We start from the raw sequence: 24721 nt of genomic DNA, 5'->3' as shown, positions 1-24721 counted from the left end.
CACAGTCCATAGCAGCAACAAGTTCACAAATAAAAATAAAACACAAATCACTGAATACCGGTCTTCGGAGCGCCGAGCCGCTGCAAGTGCTTGCGCCGCCATCTTAACTCCATCTTTGTGACATCAGCAGCCTTTGTGACATCATCCACTAGGCGAATCCCAGAGCAAATTTTGAGTAGCCAGTGTCACTAAGGGAAAAGGCAACGAGAAGTCGGACAGGAGTGAGAGTTGGCATGGTGGCTGCTGCTGATGTCACAAAGGCACTGCTTTCCCCTTGACAAACAAGACTACAGCTGAAGACGACTGCAAGGAAGAGGAGGAGGCAGCAGCTGAGGCCTGAGGTAAGGGTACATGTGAGGGAGCAACCATGCCAGGGAGCAAAATCATTTCCGTTCCCGTCGTACTGTAGCCGCTGCACTGAAAAGCAACTGAACATGAGCTCGTTCACTCCTGCAACGAGCACGCATGGGGAAGGGACTTTCCAGGGTGGCCCCTGAGGAAGGCCGGGATCACACAATTGTACAAAAGATGCTCCCGTTGTTATGGCAGCCCCCATCTACTCTTGCTGCTATCCTGGCGGTCATGTTTGAGACTTTCTGACTATTCCCAGATGTTGATACGCCTCTGGAGGCTCCTTCGATGTGAGGCCGCGCAGGGGGGTTCTCCAGGGTCCAGCCAACGTCCGACCTGGAAGGACAGGAAGATATAACAATGCATTCGTCAGATACCTAGTCTGAATCAACGCCGCCTTAGACATGGAAAAACACGGTATGCTTAAAATGTAGAGGGCATCAGCTGTATGGAATAAGGGTCCTCATATTCTGAAGTCCCCAAAGGGCCACCTGGCTTACCTTTTCTTGAATGCCAGGAGCTTGTTGCTTTGAACCACACAGGCTTCCATGTCGGAAGCCTGCTGCAAAATGCTCTTTTTGGACTTCCCTTGGAAAATCACATTGTCTTGCACCAAGGCCTTGGTCTGGTCAAGCATCTCAATCGCATAACCTCGAAAGGAGTGGATTCTGTTCTTGGTTACCTGGAAGGAAAAGAGGAGAACACAATTATTGGTAACATAGCACTCCATTAGCAAAATTAGATGATTCATCATTCTGGAAGAGAAAGAGCGAGTTGCTTTTCCAGAAGCAGGTGATTTAAAAAAGAAGAACCCAAGACAGCTTGATAGAGACCTGCGAGTTTCTGAACACCATGGAAATTTGGTGCCAGTTGAACTTCAAGAGAGAAAAAGTCTAAAGCAGGCATAGGCAAACTCAGCCCTCCAGATGTTTTGAGACTACAATTCCCATCATCCCTGACCACTGGCCCTGTTAGCTAGGGATGATGGGAGTTGCAGCCCCAAAACATCTGAAGGGCCAAGTTTGCCTATGCCTGGTCTAAAGGAAGACTGTTCCCTGCGAAGAGGAACTGACGGTTATGTCGCTCTGAGGAATAAGGGTCTCCGGCACCCTTAACAAAAGTTCCCAGGATTCTGCTGTAGAAGCCATGTCTGCTTAAAGTGGTATTATGGTGCTTGGGGGAAGTTATGGAATTGGGATTTAAAATTCATGGCATGTTATACGTTGAACAAAAATTATATGAAAATGATGTACCGATGGTATTTAACTCCTAGTAAATTAGCAAAATTGCATAAAACAGGCTCAAATGTATGCTGGAAATGTAATGAAAAAGAAGGCACCTTTTATCATATGTGGTGGAATTGTAAGGTGGTAAAAGGATTTTGGGAAATGATATATTATGAGTTGAAAAAAATGTTTAAAACAACCTTTGTTAAAAAACCTGAAGCCTTCCTTTTAGGAATTCTAGGTGCTGAAAGGAGCAGAAAATACTATTTATGCATGCGACCACGGCTGTACGGATGTTACTGGCCCAGAGATGGAAAGAAAATAAAGTCCCAACCAGAGAAGAATGGCAGATGGAGTTAATGGACTATGCTGAAAGGGCTAAAATGACAAGAAGAGTTAGAAATCAGGAAGACCAAAATTTTAATAAGGAATGGGGAAAATTTATAATTTATCTTAAAGACCAGTGCAAACAGTTAAAATCGTGAGGGTTGGAATATCATTTGTAGTTTAAGGTTGAATTCTGGACACAATGGAAGAGGCAAAGGGTTTGTATTAACATAAAGGATGCGGGGGGGGGGGGAGGATTAATAACAGGACCCATAAACGGGAGGATGGAAGTCCAGGAGATTCCTAGGAATCTTGTTTCTATGATTTGAATTATGTCTGATATATCTCTGTAAAATTTTAATTTGAGAAACCAAATAAATAAATTTGTAAAAGAGGAAGAGAAGAACTAGAAGAGGTATTATGGTACTTTGCATGTATTGTGCAAATGCAGCTCTAGAACGCCGTAGCAGCACGTTACACCTAAAATGCTATGACTCCATCACAAAACCAAGGCCCTGGTAAGTAGTCCACTGGGGGAGGCAGTTGATAAGGTTTTCTAAAGATAAAGGTAAAGGGACCCCTGACCATTAGGTCAAGTCGTGACCGACTCTGGGGTTGCGATGCTGATCTCACTTTACTGGCCGAGGGAGCCAGTGTGCAGCTTCCGGGTCATGTGGCCAGCATGACTAAGCCGCTTCTGGCGAACCAGAGCAGCGCACAGAAACGCCGTTTACCTTCCCGCCGGAGCGGTACCTATTTATCTACTTTCATTTTGTGCTTTCGAACTGCTAGGTTGGCAGGAGCAGGGACCGAGCAACGGGCGCTCACCTCGTTGCGGGGATTCGAACCGCCAACCTTCTGATCGGCAAGTCCTAGGCTCTGTGGTTTAACCCACAGCGCCACCCACATCCCACAAGGTTGTCTAAGATTAAATAAATAAATCAAGTCAATAAATAAAACTACTTAACTAAAAGTAGAAATAATCAGAATATTTCTGTGTGTTGGGGTTACTTGGATGATGTTGCGACGCAACCAGCAACCCGAAATTGCTGGTTCAAAGACTTCAACTCCGAAGCTGAACTACCGTACACCATGTTGGAAGGAAAAGCAGCTCAGCAAAGAGCAGTTAAAAGAGCTGAACATAGCAGACCTAGTAAAAGAGGCAGAAATCTTTCAAAGGTAAAGGGACCCCTGACCATTAGGTCCAGTCGTGGCTGACTCTGGGGTTGCGACGCTCATCTCGCTTTACTGGCCGAGGGAGCTGACGTACGGCTTCCAGGTCATGTGGCCAGCATGACTAAGCCGCTTCTGGCGAACCAGAGCAGCACACGGAAATGCCATTTACCTTCCCGCCAGAGCGGTACCTATTTATCTACTTGCACTTTGACGTGCTTTCGAACTGCTAGGTTGGCAGGAGCAGGGACCGAGCAACGGGAGCTCACCCCGTCGCGGGGATTCGAACCGCCAACCACAGCGCCACCCGCGTCCCCCTCGGCTCATCTCTCTTGCTCAGCCATGCACCTCTTGTACCACAGAGCAGTCATTTAATACCTTGCGCAGGGTAAAGACTGACGGGAGGGTCTCAATGGGCTCTGCTTACTGAGTGTGCACAGAAAAACTGTATTGGAAAAGAGGAGGAATTTGAGAAGGAAGTGCTGAAAGGTTTTCAGCAAATCCAAGAAAACCTGTTTTAATTTAGTTGTTGTTTTTTCCAATAAGATGGGGGGAAAGTGTGTTCTTTGTAATTTGGCAAAACATACTCAGTAACCGCAGGAAAGATACTCCCTGGTGGTGTTTGTCTTTTTTTACTTCCAAGTTTTCAAATGACTGAAGATTTTGACAGATTTTTCGGAGCACTTGGGGGTCAAAAGAAAGTAATTTAAAACAACTGTTGTTGAGATACCCTATTTTTCGCCCTATAGGACGCACTTTTTCCCCTCCAAAAATGAAGGGGAAATCTGCGTGCGTCCTATGGGGCGAATACAGGCTTTCGCTGAAGCTTGGAGAGCGAGAGGGTTCGGTGCGCACCAACCCCTCTCGCTCTCCAGGCTTCAGGAAGCTATCCGCAGCCTGCCGCCCGGCGCGTGGAGCACCCTGAAGCAGAGCGCCCCGCGCGCCGAGCAGACATCCGCAGACTGCGGAGCCCTGCGGGAGTTCCCGCAGGGCTCCATAGGCTGCGGATAGCAGCCTGCCGCCCAGCGCGCAGGGCGTGCTGAAGCAGAGCGCCCCGCGCTTCAGCAGACATCGGCCAGCCCCAAAAGTTCGGGGGACAGTGGAGAGGCGCAGCGCCGCCATCCCGCTGTTCCCCAACCTGGTTTGGAGGCTGGCGCTGGGGAGAAGTGCGCTTCTCCTCAGCGCCAGCCCCACAAGCTCGGGGGACAGCGGGGAGGCGGAGTGCCACCATACCGCTGTTCCCCGACCTGGTTTGGTTTCCCCGACCTGGTTTTGGGGGGGAAATAAAGGAAAAATTTTTTCCTTTATTTCCCCAACAAAAAACTAGGTGCGTCCTATGGGACGAAAAATACGGGATTTCATTCCAAATCTGAGCCGGACAGAGGATGAGGTCAGGTGGGTGTCTTGTCCACCCACCCCCACAACAAAAATTCAGGTTATGCCCATATCCAAGAGGGAATTGGAAGGGCCAACAGCAGTTCTGTGGGAAAGTGTGTAAAATTACCAGCCGCCGGTGGTGCAACACACACTCAAATTCCACAACCCACTATACGGCAATACCGAAATCGACAAGAACTGAGAAAGACATGGGAGCATTTCCTGGAGGTTGGTACACAAATTAAGACACAATTTCCTTTAAAAAATATCTACTGCAGAACTTGCACGTTTGTGTGTGTGTGTGTTTTGCTGGGGTGTTAAGGGCTCTTGTGTCAGTGAATGGATCTGTAGATCCTCATCTTCTCCCATTTGTTTATTTCTTTTGCCTCCTTCACGCCTGTCATTTTCTGGGACTGCATTCAACATGATATTTCTCGCCACAGCAGCAGCTTTCCCCCCTGCTTCTCTGAGGACTGTTCCAACCTGTTTACTTGCTCTGCTACTTCTCTTGGGGTAGGCGATGGATTCTTGCCAGAACGCAAATGAGAAAACAGCAGCAGAGGCAACAAACAACCCTTAGGATTCCTATTAAAATGTGCTCACTTATCAATATAGAGGTGTGTGGGCACTTTGCACCCCTCCCCATTTTTGCAATTGCTTTTTTTAATTGAGCGATGTGGGATTTTTTTTTTAATTTTGTTGCTGTTTGGTTATAGCTCGTTTGTCTGTTTTATTTCTTTGGGAACCCGTGTGTAGGTGTTTGGGGGCGGGGTGGTGGTGATTCTGAGCATCGAGTTTTTCTTCCTTTCTGTGAAATAGGTATTTTACAGCGTTCACAGTAGTTTCTTAGCTCTCCAAGTGTGCTCCTGGAACCAGGAAGGTTGTGGAACCCCTATGTAGAGTGTCTGTATGGAAGCGGGAATAACCTGGAGTGGTGTTAGTGGGCAGAGACCTGGGTTTATATCTCTACTCTGCCACAGAAGCTCTTGGGAGGACCATGGGCAGCCAACCAAACGTGCTTCACAGGGGCATCCAAAATGCTATGAGAAGAGTTAATGTAGTATAGAATTCTATGATGTCACCACAGTAGACAGTATTCAGTTAGGTCTCTTATTAAATGTACAGTGTTAGTGAGTTTTACTATGAGAGCAGGAGGAGTTTGTTTTACGCTGCCATGTGCCTCAGAATAAGTCTGTAAAGTCTCATAAGTCTGTCAGTGTCTCATGTTCACATACAGTGGTACTTTGGTTCTCAAATGCCTTGGTTCCCAAACACCAAAAACCCGGAAGTAAGTGTTCCAGTTTTCAAACATTTTGTGGAAGCCGAACATCCGATGCAGTTGTCAGCTATTGTATCCAGGGTGCCTGGACCAATCAGAAGCTGTGCCTTGGTTTTGAAACATTTCAGAAGTCAAACGGACATCCGGAACAGATTAAGTTTGGTGCTTTTGTTTTTGCGTTTTTGTTTTTCAGGCTTTTTCAGTTAATTTGTTTCAGTGACTGTGTGGAACCCAGTTCAGCTATAGATTGATTGATTGATTGATTGTACGACTGTGGAAATGGATAAAAAAACCCCATCCAAACAATGACTATCATCAGTGCAGGTAAGAAAAAAAAAATTTAACACTTATCACCTACAATACTGTCTTATTTCTTTTATAGTACAGTACATTGATCATTGCTTTGAGAAAGTGCACCTTGGTTTTGGAACAATTTGGTTTTGGAACGGACCTCCAGAACAGATTAAGTTTGAGAACCAAGGTACCACTGTGTGTGTGTATATATATATATATATATAGTCAAAGGCGACTATGGGGTTGCGACGCTCATCTCGCTTTCAGGCCAAGGGACCTGGCGTTTGTCCACAGACAGCTTTCTGGGTCATGTGGCCAGCACGACTAGACTGCTTCTGGCACAACAAAACACCTGACGGAAACCAGAGCGCATGGAAACACTGTTTGCCTTCCTGCCACAGAGGTACCTATTTATCTACTAGCACTGGTGTGCTTCTGGACTGCTAGGTTGGCAGGAGCTGGGACAGACCAATGGGAGCTCAGCCCATCGTGGGAATTCGAACAGCCGACATTCTGATCGGCAAGCCCAAAAGGCTCAGTACTTTAGACCCACAGTGCCACCTGCGTCCCTTTATATATAAAGTGGCTACTTTATTTGGAATACTAAAACATATTTGTGTGTACACGCACATACACAAAATATGTTTTAGTATTCCAATTAAAGTAGCATGTTATGTTTAAACTCTAAACAGAAAATCTTGCGCAGTCTTTTCTAGGAGAAAAAAAAGAGAACTATATTTTTTAAATGGCCAAAGAACCTGGGGCAGCTTTTACACATATAAATATCACTGCTGGAAGGAAAAAAATGAGGTAACTTGTGCATGCAACCATTCATGGAGGACTGGTGAAATATAGATAATCATAATGAGTCATCTAAATAACCACAAATCATCATAATGATTATTTATGACTATTTAGATGACTCTTGGGTTCCTTCCACTCTGTAATTCTACGGAAGGCCACCCGCCAGGGATTTTACAGCTGCAATTCCTGCATCGCAGGGGACTAGACTGGATGATCATTGGGGTCGCTTCCAACTCCACGATTCCCTGGTAACAAGCAAGCTTGTTCTCTTTTATTTCACCACGCACCTTCATATCGGCTGCCTGCAGCAGCTTGAGGCCACAGCCCTGATTGCCCAAAATGTCATTCTCGGTGACGATTCCCTCGCCCTTGGAGGCCAGCCCGTGGCTGCTGTTGTCATAAATGCCGTTCCCACGAAGCTCCACCCGGCACTCTGCTTCCACCACAACTCCCCCCAGGCTATTGCAAGAGATGCTGTTGTTTGCGATTCTCGTGAGCTGTGAGCTTTGGAAGACGGAGACCCCGCAGTCGTGGTTGGCGTGGATGGCGTTTCCAATGATGTTCAGGGCTTCGCTGCTCTTGATGTACAAGCCAGCAGCTACGAGAGGAGGAAAAACACCCTGGAATCAATAACCTATCTTAACCAAAACAACCACCACCACGACAAAAACCTGGGGCAAGAAGGGACAGAAACCCGGAAATGCACCTACGTTGAAGTCAAACGATTAAGATGCTGCAATGTTAATATCTGCATTAAAAACAAAAATTGCCCCCAGTTAAACAGACCCCAGCTATATGGCTAGGATCATGATTTTAAGGAAGGTGTGATATTCTGGCACCACTTTATAGTGTTTTGGCATGGCGGCTCAGTGTCACGTTGCAGGCGGCACATGCCACATGGTGGATCGCGGCACCATAAGTCACCGAAACCGGTGGTGGGGCAAGCATAGCGTTTCTGCAGGAGCTTCCCAGTATACCTGAAGGAACGTCTCCACTCCTATCGTTCAGCCCAGACACTGAGGTCCAACTCCGAGGGCCTTCTGGCGATTCCCTCACTGCAAGAAGTGAAGCTACAGGGAACCAGGCAGAGGGCCTTCTCGGTAGTGGCACCCGCCCTGTGGAACACTCTCCTGTCAGATGTCAAGGAAATAAACAACTATCTGACTTTTAGAAGACACCTGAAGTTTTTAATGTTTGATGTTTTATTGTGTTTCTAATATTCTGTTGAGACCCAGAGTGGCTAGGGAGACCCGGCCAGATGGGAGAGGTATAAGTAATAAATTATTATTATTATTATTATTATTATTATTATTATTATTATTCCCAGAAGGAATTCTCAGAAGCTTCTTTGGAGCCTCTTTGGCCTTTCCCATGGACAAGCCTGGCTACACAATGTTCCCGGCCAGCACCCACCTCCGTTGTGGTTGATGTTGTTCGACTCCACGAGAGCCACGCTGATTGGCCTCCGGATAACCACGCGCTCATCCTCACTCTCCAGCTCATTCTCCCAGCTGGCAGCTTCTCCCTCGTCATTGAAGTTCTCATTGCCCCCTTGGTTGGCGAGGTAGTCATTAGCGTCGTCTTTGCGACAAAACACCGCAATCCCATAGATGCTGTTGTGACCGATTTGGTTGTTTGCGATGTGCGGGAGGCTGGAGGACATTATCCAGACACCGCAGCCCTTGTTCCCTATGCCAAGAGAAGAGGGGGAAAGCACATTGGCCTGTCTTCCCGATGTAACATTGTGCAAGAGACTGAAGAAGCTTGGGCCGGGAGCTAACTGGGTCCTAGGTGTCCTGAACTGGTTGGAGGCTGAGGAATGGTGAGAGGCAGAATCTCCACAGGCTGGGCTGAGTGTCAGGCCTAATAAGCATTGCTGGTGGTCTTCCTCCATGAAAATCAGTTGCTGAAACAGGAAGTCCCTGCCTCCCCACAGACATCCAAGTCCCTCTTCTCCAAGGCTTTCCCGGGGCAATTGGAGACTGCATCTGTATGCAGCCAACCTCTACTCCGCCCTTTTCATGCCTCTACTGGTTCTGGGAGATGAGAGCCAGTTGCAGCAGGAGGGGAAGACACCTGTGACTCTTCACCAGCCAGACTCATCTCTGCTTCTTGGCCTCCCTCCTCTCCAGCTTCTGCCTCTGATTCCAGATCCCCCTCTGCCACAGCCTCTCCCAAGCTCACTAAGCCTTGTTTCCTCTTTAGCTTCCAACACCTCCTCTTCCCCATCTTCTCCCTCTGACTCATTGTTGTCCAGCCCCCAAACCCCAGGCTCTGAGCCCTTTCCCCTTGGATGTTCCCTAGCTGGTGCCTCCCACCATTCCACTGCATCCAGCCAGTCCCTGACAGGCCATCCTCCATTTTGAAACTGGATTCTAGAACAGTCTGTGGAGAGCTGCTCTGCTACACTCAGCACACAAGACCCAGGGAAACAAGGATACGGAGTGGGTAATAACCCCACTGTCAGCAGAGGCTTACCATAAATGGTGTTTCCTTCTATGAGTCCTTTCCCACGCTCCCCGACCACCACGCCGTCTGAATAGCCACAGCAGATCAGGTTACTTCTGAGGACAGGGTCACCTCCACGGCGGATGTCTGTACCTCCCCACTGGTTCTCCCGGATGACGTTTTCTAAAGCAGTTTAAGGAAGGAAGGGTAAACAAAGGACTGCCAATTATCCAAAGGAGCACTGAAGGAATGAAGTGAAAAGACTATTTCACGTCAAGCCAGTTTCTACCTCGACTTCTATATCAACCTGAGGCAGCCCAAGGCTGTGTCATCATCCAGCATGTAACTAGCCAAATGCTTGTTGTTATGAAAGGTTATTATTGTGTTTGTTATGAAGGACGAGGAGGGCGCTGTGGTCTAAACCACTGAGACTCTTGGGATTGCCCATCAGGTTCAAATCTGCGCAACGGGGTGAGCTCCCGTTGCTCTGCCCCAGCTCCTGCCAACTTAGCAGTCCAAAAGCATACCAGTGAAAGTAGATAAATAGCTACCACTGTGGCAGGAAGGTAAATGGCATTTCCATGCACTCTGGCTTCTGCCACGGTGCTCTGTTGTGCCAGAAGCAGTTTAGTCATGCTGGCCACATGGCCCAAAAAAGCTGTCTGTGGACAAATGCCGGCCCCCTCAGCCGGAAAGCGAGACGAGCACCACAACCCCATAGTCAACTTTGACTGGACTTAACCGTCCAGGGGTCCTTTACCCTGTTTTGTTTTGTTTTGTTTTGAGAAGAAGGGGGAATAGGAGAAAGGAGGAGAGCTTTCTTTTTCCAGCGCAGATCCTTGGCTACTATGACAGACTGGGAGCCCCAGTGACAGACCACTAAGGGAAAGCTTTCCAAATTGTGTGCCACAACACACTGGTGTGTCGGCTGCAGTGAGTAGGTGTGTCGCACAAATGCTCCCCACACTCCTCCTGGGGCTGGAAAGCGTTCGTTTAACCTCCGGCTTGCTAGTAAAACTAAACTGCTGTGTCGTGAAATGATGCAAAACTGAACTGCTGTGTCGTGGAATGACGCACGTCCAAAAAGTGTGTCACCAACGTGAAAAGTCTGGAAAGCTCTGCACTAAGGAAATGCTCTGGCCGTGCTCAAAAAGGGAAGTTCTGAGAGGCAGGTGGCGCCAAACGGACAAGAGAAATAACCATGAAGTGGTCACCAGACTTTTGTTGTTCAGAGGTGACTCTCCTATGAGCTAGGAAGCCCGTGGATCAAACAGCACTTCAGCCATGAAGACAAAAGGTGGCTTTAGGCAAGCAGCCAGAGTCTCTCTTCTGTAAGATGGGGATGTGCACACTGGCCTACCTTACAGGGTTATGGGAAAGGACCACCAACACCTTGTCACATGAAACTTCAAGCACAGAAGTGGAGGAAGCTGCCCAATACAGAATCAGCCTTATCAAACTCAGTACAGTCATAGCTCGGGTTACAGACGCTTCAGGTTGCGTTTTTTCAGGTTACGGACACGCTGAAACCTGGAAGTACCAGAATGGGTTACTTTCGGGTTTTGGCGGTCATGCATGCGCAAAAGCGCCGAATTGCAACCCGTGTGTGCGCAGGCGCAGCACTGCGGGTTGCAAATGTGCCTCCCGCACGGATTATGTTCGCAACCCAAGAGTCCACTGTATTGTCTACACTGACTGCCAGCAGCTCGGGGGGGGGGGCCTCAGGCAATTGAAATTCATTCCCAGTCTTACTTACTCAGCCACTGAGCTAAGGACCTTCCTGCCCAGTAGTGGAGTGTGTGCGCCATGGCCCCAGGCACATGATTTTTGAGGGGGAATGAACCAGGCATTCCCATGTATGTATTCCCAGCACAGCCCACGCCAGTGCTCTTCGCTGCCCACCAAGGTCAGTATTAGTTGGCTGGGCGGCCCCCTGCGCAGGCAGACAGGCGACTCAGCGTGGTTGGTGGGGGTGAGGTTGCTCTAGCAATGAGGGCCGGGCTGTAGCCCCTGGACCCGGAACGCACGTGCCCCGAGCACCAGCAACCAATGCTATGCCACCATTCCTCCCAACGTGAAGTCTTACTAGGTCAGAGGGCACGGGATCAGACGTGATAAAACCCTGCCAAAACTGAAATGAGGATTCACTGTTTGGAGGTTAATTTCTGCCCGACCCAAACCCATGCCCCATAAATGCTTTCCTTCCCATACCTGTTATTTGGCCTCTTCCGTTCTCGTTCACAGCGATGCCAGCAGCAAGGCCTTGGAAGATGTGGTTCCCACTGGAACAAAAAGGGGTGGAGACACTGTCAGTGTTTGGTACAGTTTGCTTATTTGTATAACAGCACAAGGTGAGAAAATAGTAATAGTTGGAATATATGCACCGAATAAGAAAATGTCAGAATTTTAAAAAATGATAGAAGACAAGATTGTTGGAGTATATGGACCAGAATATAATATTAATGGGAGACTTAAATGGGGTAGTCTCTCTAGAGATAGATAGGACAATAAGAAAAATGGACTCAAAAGAAGGAAGACTACCTTTAACTTTTTTCAAAATGGTGGAGAACTTTAATGTGATTGACATATGGAGATTTAAGCACTCACTGGGCAGAGAATTCACGTACTTCTCAGAACCGCATTAGTCTAGCGGAAGAATCGACACAGTATGGCTTTCTAGAGAATTATCAACACACGCCAAGAAAGTAGAGATACTACCAAGAACACATTCAGATCATAATTCAGTAATACTGGAATTAAGAGGAAAAAATACCCCACTTAGATGAAGGACTTTTAGATAATCAGAATATATTACAAAAAGCAGAAAAATCCCCAAAGTACAATTTATTTGTGCCACAATTAAATAAAGTAGTGTCTGTAAAATAGTGTCTCCCTTTTTTAGACACCTCCTCCTTCCAGTGATTCTCCCCCACTGGAAGGCAGAGATGGGTTGCTTATTTAAACTGACCTGATGCACTGGTCAGTTTCTGAGTGTGAGGCACTGTGGTTTGGTGCTTGCTTCCACAATTGTTCTAAGTGCTTTCCTATAACTGTTTTATATACATTGCTATTATATTGCAAATCACTTGGGCGTGCCTCATGGCAAGAGATTCATAAATGGAATATAATCATTTTCATCTTGCTCTTGAACTGTGGGGGCCCCCATTTCAAAGCCTTGCTCAGCCATGAAGCTTACTAGGTGATGTTGGGCCCATCCGTCCTGCTCACAGGACAGAACTTCCACTGTTAAAATAAACTGTCCGGTGCTCGCTAGAGAGAGGGAAAGGGCGCAAATCTATTCAGTAAGATAAATAAATAGGATTTTTATTACTCCAGCAGGTGCCAAATTGCATGTTCTGCCTCACTATAACTTTCCAACAGCGAGCAAGCAAGAGAGAGAATGAATCCGTCGTTTCAAGCGGAAGAGAAATCTGCTGCCACACAAATCAATGGGAACGTGGCAAATGCCAAGTAAAGGCCAAATTTCAATGAGTGCAACGTAGCAGATAAAGAGAGTTGGAAGAGGAAGATCTGAATTCAAATCCACTGGTCAGCCTTGAAGTTTGCTAGGTGGCCTTGGGCCAGTCTCTCAGCCTGATTCTACCTCACAGGGCTGTTGTGGAGATGGAGGGAGACATGATCAGTTGAAAGGTTTACAGCTCTCAGGAACTCTTGACATAGAGGCTGCCAGATGCCAGAACTTCAATTGCTCCAAAATGGAAAAACTGTACAGAACTTGTGACTGCGGAGTTTAACACTAACTCATAAATCTCAGGGCCAAAGGACCCTGAAAAATTCTATGCTGTTTGGTGGGATTTTATCTTCTACACAAGTGCAAACACAAAGAACTCCCTCTGTGAAATTTGGCTTTCCTAATGGTCCTAAGTACTCGGCTTATGTCTTTTTCTGATAATTAATTAATTAAATTTATATTTTGCCCATCACAACATCTCAGGGCAGTTCCCAGAATATACCATTTCGTTTTTTGCATTTGTACTGCTATTATCTTTATAGTATTGGCTATCTTTTTAAAAGAGATTTTACTATAGAGTTTACCCATCTCAACAAATGCCTGCAAACACTTCCATAGGAGAAAATATTACAGCAGTTTTATTTTAGTGGTACCCAAAAATGATTTCGATTGTCACCAGATGCCAATAAGTGACTAAATCTGAATTCAAAAAGTCATTATCTTAAACTTTGCTGTTGTCAGACTGAAGACAGAAGTTCCAAAAGGTATCAGCAAAGAGTATGGTAGCTGAGTCTCCTTAACATGAACCAGTTTTTCATTATGACAGCTTGAGCCCTTGAATATTCTGGGAGTTTTTTATAGTATTGATTTGCTTACTTCAATTAAAATTTATTATTATTTTTTTTAAAAAAACAGTATTGAAAGCTGATGAGAAATCAAGGAGAACGAGCAGGGCTTATCTCCACCCTGTCCCCATCCCTGCCCTGAAAATGATCTCTGTGGGGGAATAATAGTGTGGTGAGATCTCAGTCAACCTAAAGAGAATCTCCTGGAGCCATTCTCTGGATGCCTCTGGGATTGAGGCTTTTAAGGGAAAATGCCAGAGAAACAAGCTTTCTGATTGGTCCAAAGACCCAAGTGAGACTTCTGTTTGAAATACATTCAGGGCTGCTTGGGAATAATTAGCCTAGCAATAATATCTTCTTAAGAATAACAAGCCTCATCTCCCACAACAAAAAAACTAGGCAAGATCAAGTCAAATGCCTCTTGTTTTAGCAGGGACAAACTGATCTCAATTATAATAGACTTGCAGGGGTTTTTTTTGTTTTGATGAACATGCTGCTGACAGCGTTGTCTAGGAAGAGAAATTGCGTCTCCGCTCTGAGCTCCCTTCTTCTTTTATGTTCATTTCCTCTAGGCTTCATTCGCTGCATCATAATCACCAGACAAGACAGCTGCCTATTTAGAAATTGCTACTTATTTGACAGGTCTGTTTCAGCCCAGTCGTGACCCTTATGGTTTGCAGATTAATAAAATCTGTTTCACACTTGTCAGTCGAGCTATTATGCTGGAACAAGCCGTTCCCAAATGGATGCTTAAGCCTGTCTAGGTTGCCTTGTGTTTCGGAAGAGCGTTTTGGGGCTGTTATTTTCCTGCAAGAAGTGTCTGCTGTTGCATTCGCAGCACAGCTCCGACATTCATGTCAAAACAAGAGCCGCCAATAAATCAGAAGCAAGTTTGCATGCCCTATAGACTCCCAAGTTTGAAAACTCCACAATCTGGAAGGTGGTGAACTGAACTTCATGGCCGAGTTGGGATTCAAACTCTGGTTTATTCGAACTCTAGCCATTTCGCCACACTGGCTCTATCGACTGCCTAGCCAAAGTAGCCCTGTGACAGGGATGGAGAACACTGGGGCCATTCAGCTATTGTCAGAGTATGGCTCCCATCAACCCTTTGTGCGTTGTCAAGGTGGTCTGAAACTGCCACGACTTGGAAGCTAGCAATGTCTGAAGAGCCACAGATTCCCCATCCCTTCACCACACACCCTCAGGCCAGGTCCCATTGGGATGGACAACTGCCCTTGCATGAACCATGATCTGCTGCTGCAGGGCTGGGTGAGGGAAAGCTGCCATTCTGGGAAGAACAACCATTTTTTATATGCTGCCCATCTGACTGGGTTACCCCGGGCACTCTGGGTGGTGTCCAACAACTTAAAACATGGCAAGACATCAAACATTAAAAACTTCCCTAAACAGTGCTGCCTTCAGATGTCTCCTAAAAGCCACATAGTTCTTTATTTCCTTGAGATCTGACGGCAGAGTGTTCCACAGGGAGGGGGCCACTACTGAGAAGGCCCTCTGCCTGGTTCCCTGTAACTTTGCTTCTAGCAGTGAGGGAACCGCCAGAAGGCCCTCGGAGCTGGACCTCAGTGTCCGGGCTGAATGATGGAGGTGGAGATGCTCTTTCAGGTATACTGGACCAAGGCTGTTTAGGGCTTTAAAGGTCAGTACCAACACTCTGACTTGTGCTCAGAAATGTACTGGGAGTCAATGTAGGTCTTTCAGGACTGGTGTTATATGGTCTTGGCGGTCACTCCAAGTCACTAGTCTAGCTGCTGCATTCTGGATTAGTTGTAGTTTCCGAGTCACCTTCAAAGGTAGCCCCCCACATAGAGTGGGAAACATTACTCACCATTCTAGATCAGCAACCTTTGTGTTGCCCAGAACACACAGTATGAAAGCTACTTCCCCACAAAGCGACTGCAAAGACAAAGGTAAAGGTAAAGGGACCCCTGACCATTAGGTCCAGTCATGGCCGACTCTGGGGTTGTGGCGCTCATCTCGCTTTATTGGCCGAGGGAGCCAGCATACAGCTTCCGGGTCATGTGGCCAGCAGGACTAAGCCGCTTCTGGCGAACCAGAGCAGTGCACGGAAACGCTGTTTACCTTCCCGCCGGAGAGGTACCTATTTATCTACTTGCACTTTGACGTGCTTTTGAACTGCTAGGTTGGCAGGAGCAGGGACCGAGCAACGGGAGATCACCCCGTCGCGGGGATTCGAACCATCTGATCGGCAAGTCTCTGTGGTTTAACCCACAGTGCCACCCGCACAGGTACATTGGCCTAAAGACTTCATCTCCCTGTCAGTGTTCATAATAATAATAATAATAATAATAAACTTTCCTGCTCTTTAGCTGCATGGAGGGCGTGTGGGTGTATTGTTTCAAACCGACATCCAAAAAACGGCAAGAAATGCTGCTGTTGAATAACTTACCTCACCAGAGGGTTGCCGTTATACAGGATGTAAATGCCAGCCTCTTTATTTCCATATATTTGATTGCTACGGATGATGCCTTTCCCGTTGCCAAGGACAACGATGCCGGAGCGAAGGCCACCGTGGATCCTATTACACTGCCGTTTGATTTATGCACAAGCACAAGAGGAATGAAAAATAGAAAGCAAGGGAGGGAGATCAGCCACAGAAAAGTCAAGGACTCAGTACAATAGCAGAAAGGTCAGCAAGCCTCCGGACAAAAGCGCCCAGCTCTTTCAAAGCTGGAAGTGGTTTGTTTTCGAGTGGAAGAGCCCAATTTTGTGTCTCCTTGGAGAAGGCCTGGCATTTTGGCTGCGACTAAACCTTCTGCCTCTATAGCGGCCACTCGATATGAAAATCAAAAGGGCTCCCATCATACCTTGGCCCCGTTACTCAGATAAACACATAATCTCGTCCACCAATTCCCAATTTTGCTGGACAGGAATAAAGGAAGAGGGTAAAAGCTTATTGGATCAACCAGCTCTTAGCAGCTTCTCAGTTGTGTCTCAGCTGTGGCTTTTAATATGCAGTCATTAGCAAGTGGTGATGTTTTAGTTTCTTGCTGTGTAAAAAGCCTCACCTACTGATTTCTGCAGATTAAACTGCTGTTAAAAAGGCACAGGAGTTGGCCAGGCAGGATTTCTTCTTCTTTTCCCGGTCAGTTAGCAACCCTAGCTCCTGTGGGCTGAGAGAATAATGGCATCCACAGGCCAATGTTACATATCTAGATCTGATTTTGGGGCTGAGTGAGCCAGCTAAAATTCCAAACGCAAGTCGGAGACCATCTTGCAGGGTCTCCTCAATTTTCTACATGTGCCCCATTTATTCAGAGGTGTTTCCTCTGGGGACACCCCAACTTCAGAACACCCTCCCCTCTGAGGCCTGCCTAGCACCAATATCAGCTCAATTTGGACACCAGGTTAAGACATGGGAATTTTCAAATTACCACTCCACTATGTAATAACAGCTACTCAGCGTTCTAAGATTATTTGTTCTTTTGCCAGCTTTCTGTTTTCCTGGTGGAATTACGGTATTGCTTTAAATGGGTTCTTTGACACTATCGTGAGAACAGTTTGACTGAGGATGAGATAAATGCTTTTTATAAATGCAGGCACATATCTGAATGAGCCATTAAACGTCACCAACCTATCATCCCATGCCACTGTATTGTGAGGAATCAGGACCACAATGGACAGGAAAAGGTTTGGTCCGCTCTGTTTTCTACCCAAAGAAGGGTGGGGAAAGAATGCATGGGAATGAACCACATCAGGCAAGGAAACCTCCTTCCACCGACAGGTCAGAATAAGTGGGAAGTGTCTCCAGTCCCTCCAGCCCTTGTCTTGGGCAGCTGATTCAATTTTGAATTGCTTGCTCCTCCTTAAAGGAAGGCTGCTGTTCATCAACAAGCCTAGGTCCACACCTGCTTGCATTGTGCAAGGACAGAGCCTCTCACTAATGGTGCCTCCCTCTTGCACAGCACTAGGAAAAGCTCTACAGTAGCGGGGACATAACACAACCCAAATAATAATAATAATTTATTCTTTATACCCCGCCCATCTGGCTGGGTTTCCCTAGCCACTCTGGCTGGCTCCCAACAGAATATTAAAAACACAATGAAACCTCAAACATTAAAAACTTCCCTAACAATAACTAATTAATAACTTGTTTGGGCTCTTGGACGGCAATGAAAGCTGCTTGATCATTACGGAGTTCCAACATCTTTAGCATGGCATGGGGATAACCTAAAACTTACTGGAAGGGAGTAGCTAAGCGCTACAGGTTTTTCATGCAAACATAGGAAGAAGAATTTGAGGACAAAACAAGTAGGCTTAGAGCAGCGGTTCTCAACCTGTGGGTCCCCAGATGTTGTTGAACTACAATTCCCATCACCCCTAGCTAGCAAGGCCAGAGCTCAGGGATGATGGGAGTTGTAGTCCAACAACATCTGGGGACCCACAGGTTGAGAACCGCTGCCTTAGATCAAAAGCAGCTGTCACGTTATGCAGCAAACATGGGATTCCCAGCTCTCGCTGCAGCATAATGTGAATTTGGGGAGGCATACACTGGGGAGAAGTGTTTACGGGTGTGACTGATTGGCGTTACACCCCTCCATGCAACCTCTGCCCCAGGCTCCTTTCCTTCCCAGCCAGGCCCTTTTTCCAGCTTAAGACTCCAGCTAGGCGGAAAAGTGCCCCGGGGAGGGAGACTTGCCGGGGGAGGGGTAAGCACCTGCCTCCCGCCTGTTGCTTCTCTCTTACGAATGCCCACATTCACCAAACATTTGTGTTGGGCGAATCCCAAGTTTGTTGCGTCAAGCTCTTTGGGTAAAAACCCGAGCAGACAAGGGTCAATACCAGGATCAGAGGGTTGGCTCCCTTCCGAATGTCCACGCCGGCTTCGCAGTTGGAATGGATGTTGTTTTCTGCAATCAAGCCTCCCGCCCCGAGGCGCAGAAATATCCCGGAGGTCTTGCAGTGGTGAATGTCATTCTTCAGCATGACGATCTAAAGGAAAGAAAAGGCAAATGCATTTCTAGATAAAGGCGGAGGAGGAGCTTGCTACGAGTGAACAGACATCAGCGTTTGGCAGGCTGAGATGGTCAAACAAAAACAGGGTCAAGACTTGAGCTGTGACACAAGAAGTCCCTAATTTGAATCTTGTCTCTGCCTCAAATTGCTTTGATGGCCTTAGGGAAGTCCCTATTCTCCTTTGACGCTATCCAGCCATCCCTACCACTTGTGCCTCGAGGGGAAATGAGGGACAGCACCCCAGCTCATCCACTCCCTGTTTTACTTTGCCTGCATACCATATTTTTCGCTCTATAGGACGCACCAGACCACAAGACGCACCTAGTTTTTAGAGGGGGAAATCAAGAAAAAGCCTGTCCGCTTCTCCCAGAGCTTCTCGGGGCTGCCAGGGAAGCCCAGGTTTTCCCCCCAGCCCCAAAGAGCAAAGAACCCAAGACAGCGAGCGGGATCCATCCCGCTGGCTGTCTTGGCTTCTGCTACAGCCGCGCAACCTCTCCAGCCGGGAGCTAAACCTCTCCAGCGCGGCTAAAGAAGCATGGCTACAGAAGCCAAGGCAGCGAGCGCGATCCATCCCGCTCGCTGCCTTGGCTTCCTCTTTAGCCTTGCGCAACCTCTCCCGGCAGGAGAGGCTGAATTAAAATGGCAATTCCCCCACCTCCCGCAAAAGCCCACAGGAGCCGCACACCTTTTAAGGAGCGTGTGGCTCCTGCGGGCTTTTCTACGAGGAGGGAGAAGGGACTGACTTGCCGCGTCAGTCCCTTCTCCCTCCTCGTAGAAAAGCCCGCAAGAGCCATGCGAAGCTTTTGTGCGGCTCTTGGGGGCTTTTCCTGCCTGGCCTCCCCCCTGCATTCGCTCCATAGGACGCACAGACTTTCCCCCTTAGTTTTTAAGAGGGAAAAAGTGCGTCCTATGGAGCGAAAAAGACGGTAATTATTTCCCAGACTTCTCGCAGCTGAGGTGCGTAATTTTCTGAATTAAAATGGAAGCACGCTTCACTCTTGCATCCAGAAACAAGTAATAATAATAATAATAATAATAATAATAATAATAATAATAATAATTTATTATTTATACTCCACCCATTTGGCTGGGTTTCCCCAGCCACTCTGGGTGGCTCCCAGCAGAACATTATTAATAATAAAGCGATAAAATACCAAACATTAAAAACTTCCCTAAACTGGGCCGTCTTTAGATGTCTTCTAAAAGTCAGATAGTTGTTTATTTCCTTGACATCTGATGGGAGGGCGCTCCACAGGGCGGGCGCCACTACCGAGAAGGCCCTCTTTGGTTCCCTGTAGCTTCACTTCTCGCAGTGAGGGAATGTTGAGTTGGAAAAAAATCCCAGATAGTTATGGAGAGGAGTTCTCAGGGAAAAGACTCTGGGAGAAATCATATGCTCTGGACAAAACTTGATGGTCTTACTCCGAAGACTCTGAAAAGGGTGGGGGAGCATAAGCTGGGTGTTTTTTTGTTGTTCAACCTTGCTGATAATGCACTGTTTAAAAAGTCTTATGCAGGTTAGAGTAATTTGAATGGAATAATTTGACTCAGAAATTGTTCTGATGCCCTAGAGCAGGGATGGCCAATGTGGTGCCATTCAGAGTTTGTTGGACTACAGATCCCATCATCACTGATCAATTACCATTCTTGGTTACGGATGATCGGAGATGGAATCCAATGACAGCCACAGGGCACAATGTTGGTTACCACTGCCCTAGAGAGGGATCTAAATTAAGCCCATTTGTTTTACAGTGGTACCTCGGGTTACATATGCTTCAGGTTACATACGCTTCAGGTTACAGACTCCACTAACCCAGAAATAGTACCTCAGGTTAAGAACTTTGCTTCAGGATGAGAACAGAAATCATGCTCCGGCGGCGCAGCGGCAGCAGGAGGCCCCATTAGCTAAAGTGGTGCTTCAGGTTAAGAACAGTTTCAGGTTAAGAACGGACTTCCGGAACGAATTAAGTACTTAAACTGAGGTACCACTGAACTTGCATTTAGTAAAGAAAGCTTAGAAAAAGGCTGAAACTGCCAAGCTCGCCAATATTTATTAAAAGCTGACACCCATTCATTCTTGTGTATGAACTTAGGAAGCAGAACGTTCTCTGTCGAAGGACAAAGCACTGGAAAATATTCCAGGAAATTTTACGCTCCGCATCACTGTTTTTAGAACAGTGACTGACTAGAAAACATACAGGTGAATACCTCCCAGGTGAATACCTTATGTGTGCATTAAGAACAACAGAACGAAAGCTGTGCAGAAGGAAGCAAGACGAGAGCAGTAAATCATGCAGAGAAGCGGACACTTTGAACTCACAGTATGCCAGCAGTCCCACCACACACAGTTCTGAAGTTCCTGGTTTACAGAGCAAGAGGAGACCGAAAGCAAACACACACACACACCCCTGGAGCATCATAATCTACGCAGGCTGGCGAAAGTGAAAAGTGAGGAGACGCTTTCAATCCCGCCATTGTTTTATTTGCGCATGTAAGTGGTTTAGATATTCATGCGCACCGCGCTGCCTAATTCCATTCCAGTCGAATAAACCTTTAAACCCATGTCTGACAAGCGTAAATGAATAAATCTACAAATTGCAATATCCTCGCCTTGGTAAGCGCCGCGTATCAAAGATTATAATTAAATTACGCCGCCTTTATTTGCTCATTTGAAAAGGTGGCTCGCCCCCCAATCCGTTAATTAAAATGCTGGAGCCAGGGGGGGAGAGAGATGGCTGTGCTCCTCTCCTTATTAGTCACTCACCATTGACCTGGCATGGAGGTCAAGCTCCAATTAGAATGCTAAGCTCGGCTCTCCGACGCATTAACAGAAAATACTGTGGTTATCCCCATAACAGTTAATAGGATGACAGGTGTTTACAGCTCTCTTAATTTCTGACTGGGACGGATCCACCTCAGGGACTTATGGAATCATTCAGCCGGGCCAGGGGTGGAGGAGATGGACGCCAAGGTCAGTCTCGTAAGCAACGTCACAAAACGCCTGCAACAACTGTTTGGCGAGAGCCAGTCAGTCGGTAATCTAGCTACCGATTCGCGAGTCACTCTCCATGTAATCGTACGTCCTAAACATGTAAATACGAACATTTTTATTAGGTATAGCGTGACGTATGTCCTGTATGGTTGAATGGAGACTTTGGGTGGAATTCCACATCGCACTGATGCGATCGGTCCATCAACACAAGCATTCCCGCTGACTGAATGATCTACCCTCTCCTCCATCTGTGCAGTTTTGGGGGGTTCGTGCCAAATTTGGGAGGGGAAGGAAATCCCTAATGTGCATCCTTACACCGGCTTCCACTATAGCAGGGCGATCCAACATGCAGCTCTTGTCAAAATAATAATAATAATAATAATAATAATAATAATAATAATAATAATTTATTTATTTATTTATACCCCGCCCATCCATCTGGCTGGGTCCCCCCAGCCACTCAATACAATAATCTATTAAACATTAAAAACTTCCCTAAACAGGGCTGCCTTCAGATGTCTTCTAAAAGTTTGGTAGTTATTTTTCTTTTTGACATCTGATGGGAGAGCGTTCCACAGGGCGGGTGCCACTACCGAGAAGGCCCTCTGCCTGGTTCCCTGTAACTTGGCTTCTCGCAATGAGGGAACCACCAGAAGGCCCTCGGCGCTGGACCTCAGTGTCCAGGCAGAACGATGGGGGTGGAGACGCTCCTTCAGGTATACTGGACCGAGGCTGTTTAGGGCTTTAAAGGTCAGCACCAACACTTTCAATTGTGCTCGGAAACGTACTGGGAGCCGGTGTAGGTCTTTCAAGACCGGTGTTATATGGTCTCAGCGACCACTCCCAGTCACCAGTCTAGCTGGTGACACACGCCCTCTTGCGACCCACTTGGTATGAAAAGTTGGACTGCCCTGCACTAGCGGAACGGGTTAGTTGAATCTGGATCAAGAAAGCAATGCAGATCAAGAAAGAATGCAGATCAAGAAAGAATGCAGATCAAGAAAGAATGCAGATCAAGAAAGCAATATGTGCTATAAAGGTAAAGGTAAAGGGACCCCTGACCGTTAAGTCCAGCAGCGAATGACTCTGGAGTTGTGGCGCTCATCTCGCTTTACTGGCCGAGGGAGCCAGCATACAGCTTCCGGGTCATGTGGCCAGCATGACTAAGCAGCTTCTGGCAAACCAGAGCAGCGCACGGAAACGCCGTTTATCTTCCTGCTGGAATGGTACCTATTTATCTACTTGCACTTTGATGTACTTGCACTTTGACATGCTTTTGAACTGCTAGGTTGGCAGGAGCAGGGACTGAGCAACGGGAGCTCACCCCGTCGCGGGGATTCGAACTGCCGACCTTCTGATTGGCAAGTCCTAGGCTCTGTGGTTTAACCCACAGTGCCACCCACGTCCCTCGAATGCACGTATAAACATAATAAAACGTCAAACAAAACTTCCCGATACAGGGCTGCCTTCAGATGTCTCCTACAAGTTATATAGTTACTTAAATCTCCTTGACATCTGATGGGAAGGTGCCACTGCCGAGAAGGCCCTCTGCCTGGTTCCCTGTAACTTCACTCCTGCAACTTAAACTGCACTTCACAGTGTAATGAGAATTAATGAGATACAGAGTCGTTTCTCAGTGTCCTTCTAGGTTTTGGGAATGTAGTGGACTAGGAATCAAAACAAATGGGATTCCATCTTAAAAAGTACACATTCCTTTAAGAAAAAAGCCTCTGCTTCTGTTCAAAGTTCTGTTCTTAAAAGCCAAGAAAACAAACTTCCCCCTTCTTTCTTTCCTCCCTTCCTCCTCTTTGAAACAAGCGAGCGGCAAATTGCTGGCTTGGAACGGCAGGCTGAACACTGCTCAGAAAAATGCAGGTGTAATTGCAGAGCGTTTCAGCCGGGAACAATAGCTGCGTAACGAACGGCACACAAACCCCCACTTAATGTTTCACTCATCAGCTAAGCCGAACGCGCAGAGCGCAGGAGTCCTGCACTGACAAATGACATCTCCCGGTTTGACTTCTGCACTTCTCGATGCTGTTATTGCAAAGGAGCAAATCCAGGGGAGAGACAGAGAATGCTTACGCCGTCCTCCATAATCTGCGGAGACCATCCCTCCATTTCCATGTTCCCAGAAGAGGCATCATGTTGAGGCTGGGGCAGCAACATCGACAAAGACTCCTGTGATACCTTAAGGCTTACAAACCCGGTATGGCATAAGCTGGAAGCAGCCAATGTTGCAGACTGCAACTCCCATCATCCCCGACCATCAACTATGCTGGCTTAGGCTGATGGGTGCTGTAGCCCAAAAGAGCTGGAAGGCATCACATTGGCTACCGCTGGTATAAACTAAAGTGGTACCTCGGGTTAAGTACTTAATTCGTTCTGGAGGTCTGTTCTTAACCTGAAACTGTTCTTAACCTGAAGCACCACTTTAGCTAATGGGGCTTCCCACTGCCGCCACGCCACCAGAACACAATTTCTGTTCTCATCCTGAAGCAAAGTTCTTAACCCAAGGTACTATTTCTGGGTTAGCAGAGTCTGTAACCTGAAGTGTATGTAACCCGAGGTACCACTGTACTGTTGACTACAGTGGTACCTCGGGTTACATACGCTTCAGGTTACATACGCTTCAGGTTACAGACTCTGCTAACCCAGAAATAGTGCTTCAGGTTAAGAACTTTGCTTCAGGATGAGAACAGAAATCGTGCTCCAGTGGCGCGGCAGCAGCGGGAGGCCCCATTAGCTATAGTGGTGCTTCAGGTTAAGAACAGTTTCAGGTTAAGAATGGACCTCCGGAACGAATTAAGTATTTAACCCGAGGTACCACTGTACATCACATGGCATCAGACAGAATCATAGTGTTGTAGAACTGGGAAGGACCCTGAGGGAGTCCAATGCAGGAATATGCAGCTTCCCCATACAGGGATCGAACCTGCAACCTTGGCGTTAGCACCACCACACTCTGACCAGCTGAGATGCATGAAGTGCTATCCTTAATAGATGAAGAAGCAACCTTCCAAGGGAGACTGTGATATGGAACTGCTGAATTCATCAAGAAATTCAATGCCATCAGTTCTGGACTGAATCAGGACAACAGGTTTTCACCACGCTGCATGCATTACTTGGCTGACT

The 24721-nt window shown here is 47.1% G+C and overlaps 1 protein-coding gene and 1 long non-coding RNA gene across 3 annotated transcripts in view; one reads left to right on the top strand and one right to left on the bottom strand.

Moving 5' to 3' along the window:
• The first annotated feature begins 202 nt into the window (after window positions 1-202).
• Window positions 203-14300, top strand: LOC310753114. 2 transcript variants are annotated; one of them, XR_014543197.1, is made up of 3 exons: window positions 203-341; window positions 2272-2455; window positions 2822-3083. It is a non-coding gene; the product is annotated as an uncharacterized lncRNA (long non-coding RNA). The 2 variants fall into 2 exon arrangements; XR_014543196.1 differs by lacking the exons at window positions 2272-2455; window positions 2822-3083 and adding exons at window positions 11524-11630; window positions 13667-14300 and having other exon boundaries at window positions 270-341.
• FBXO10 (F-box protein 10) overlaps window positions 341-24721 on the bottom strand; it is a 39602-nt gene continuing 15221 nt past the window's right edge. The window contains exons 4-11 of the mRNA XM_083593033.1: window positions 18421-18570; window positions 16028-16164; window positions 11491-11561; window positions 9310-9462; window positions 8245-8520; window positions 7119-7429; window positions 852-1033; window positions 341-687 (exon numbers count right to left, since the gene is read on the bottom strand). Coding sequence (XP_083449159.1) covers window positions 510-687; window positions 852-1033; window positions 7119-7429; window positions 8245-8520; window positions 9310-9462; window positions 11491-11561; window positions 16028-16164; window positions 18421-18570 — 1458 coding nt within the window. The 3' untranslated portion in view covers window positions 341-509. The remainder of the gene's footprint in view (window positions 688-851; window positions 1034-7118; window positions 7430-8244; window positions 8521-9309; window positions 9463-11490; window positions 11562-16027; window positions 16165-18420; window positions 18571-24721) is intronic.

Source organism: Podarcis filfolensis (genome assembly GCF_964270895.1).
Source record: "Podarcis filfolensis genome assembly, chromosome: 17".
Classification (NCBI taxonomy): domain Eukaryota; kingdom Metazoa; phylum Chordata; class Lepidosauria; order Squamata; family Lacertidae; genus Podarcis; species Podarcis filfolensis.
Note: the sequence above shows the minus strand (reverse complement) of the source record. Positions and strands in the feature narration are given on the sequence as shown.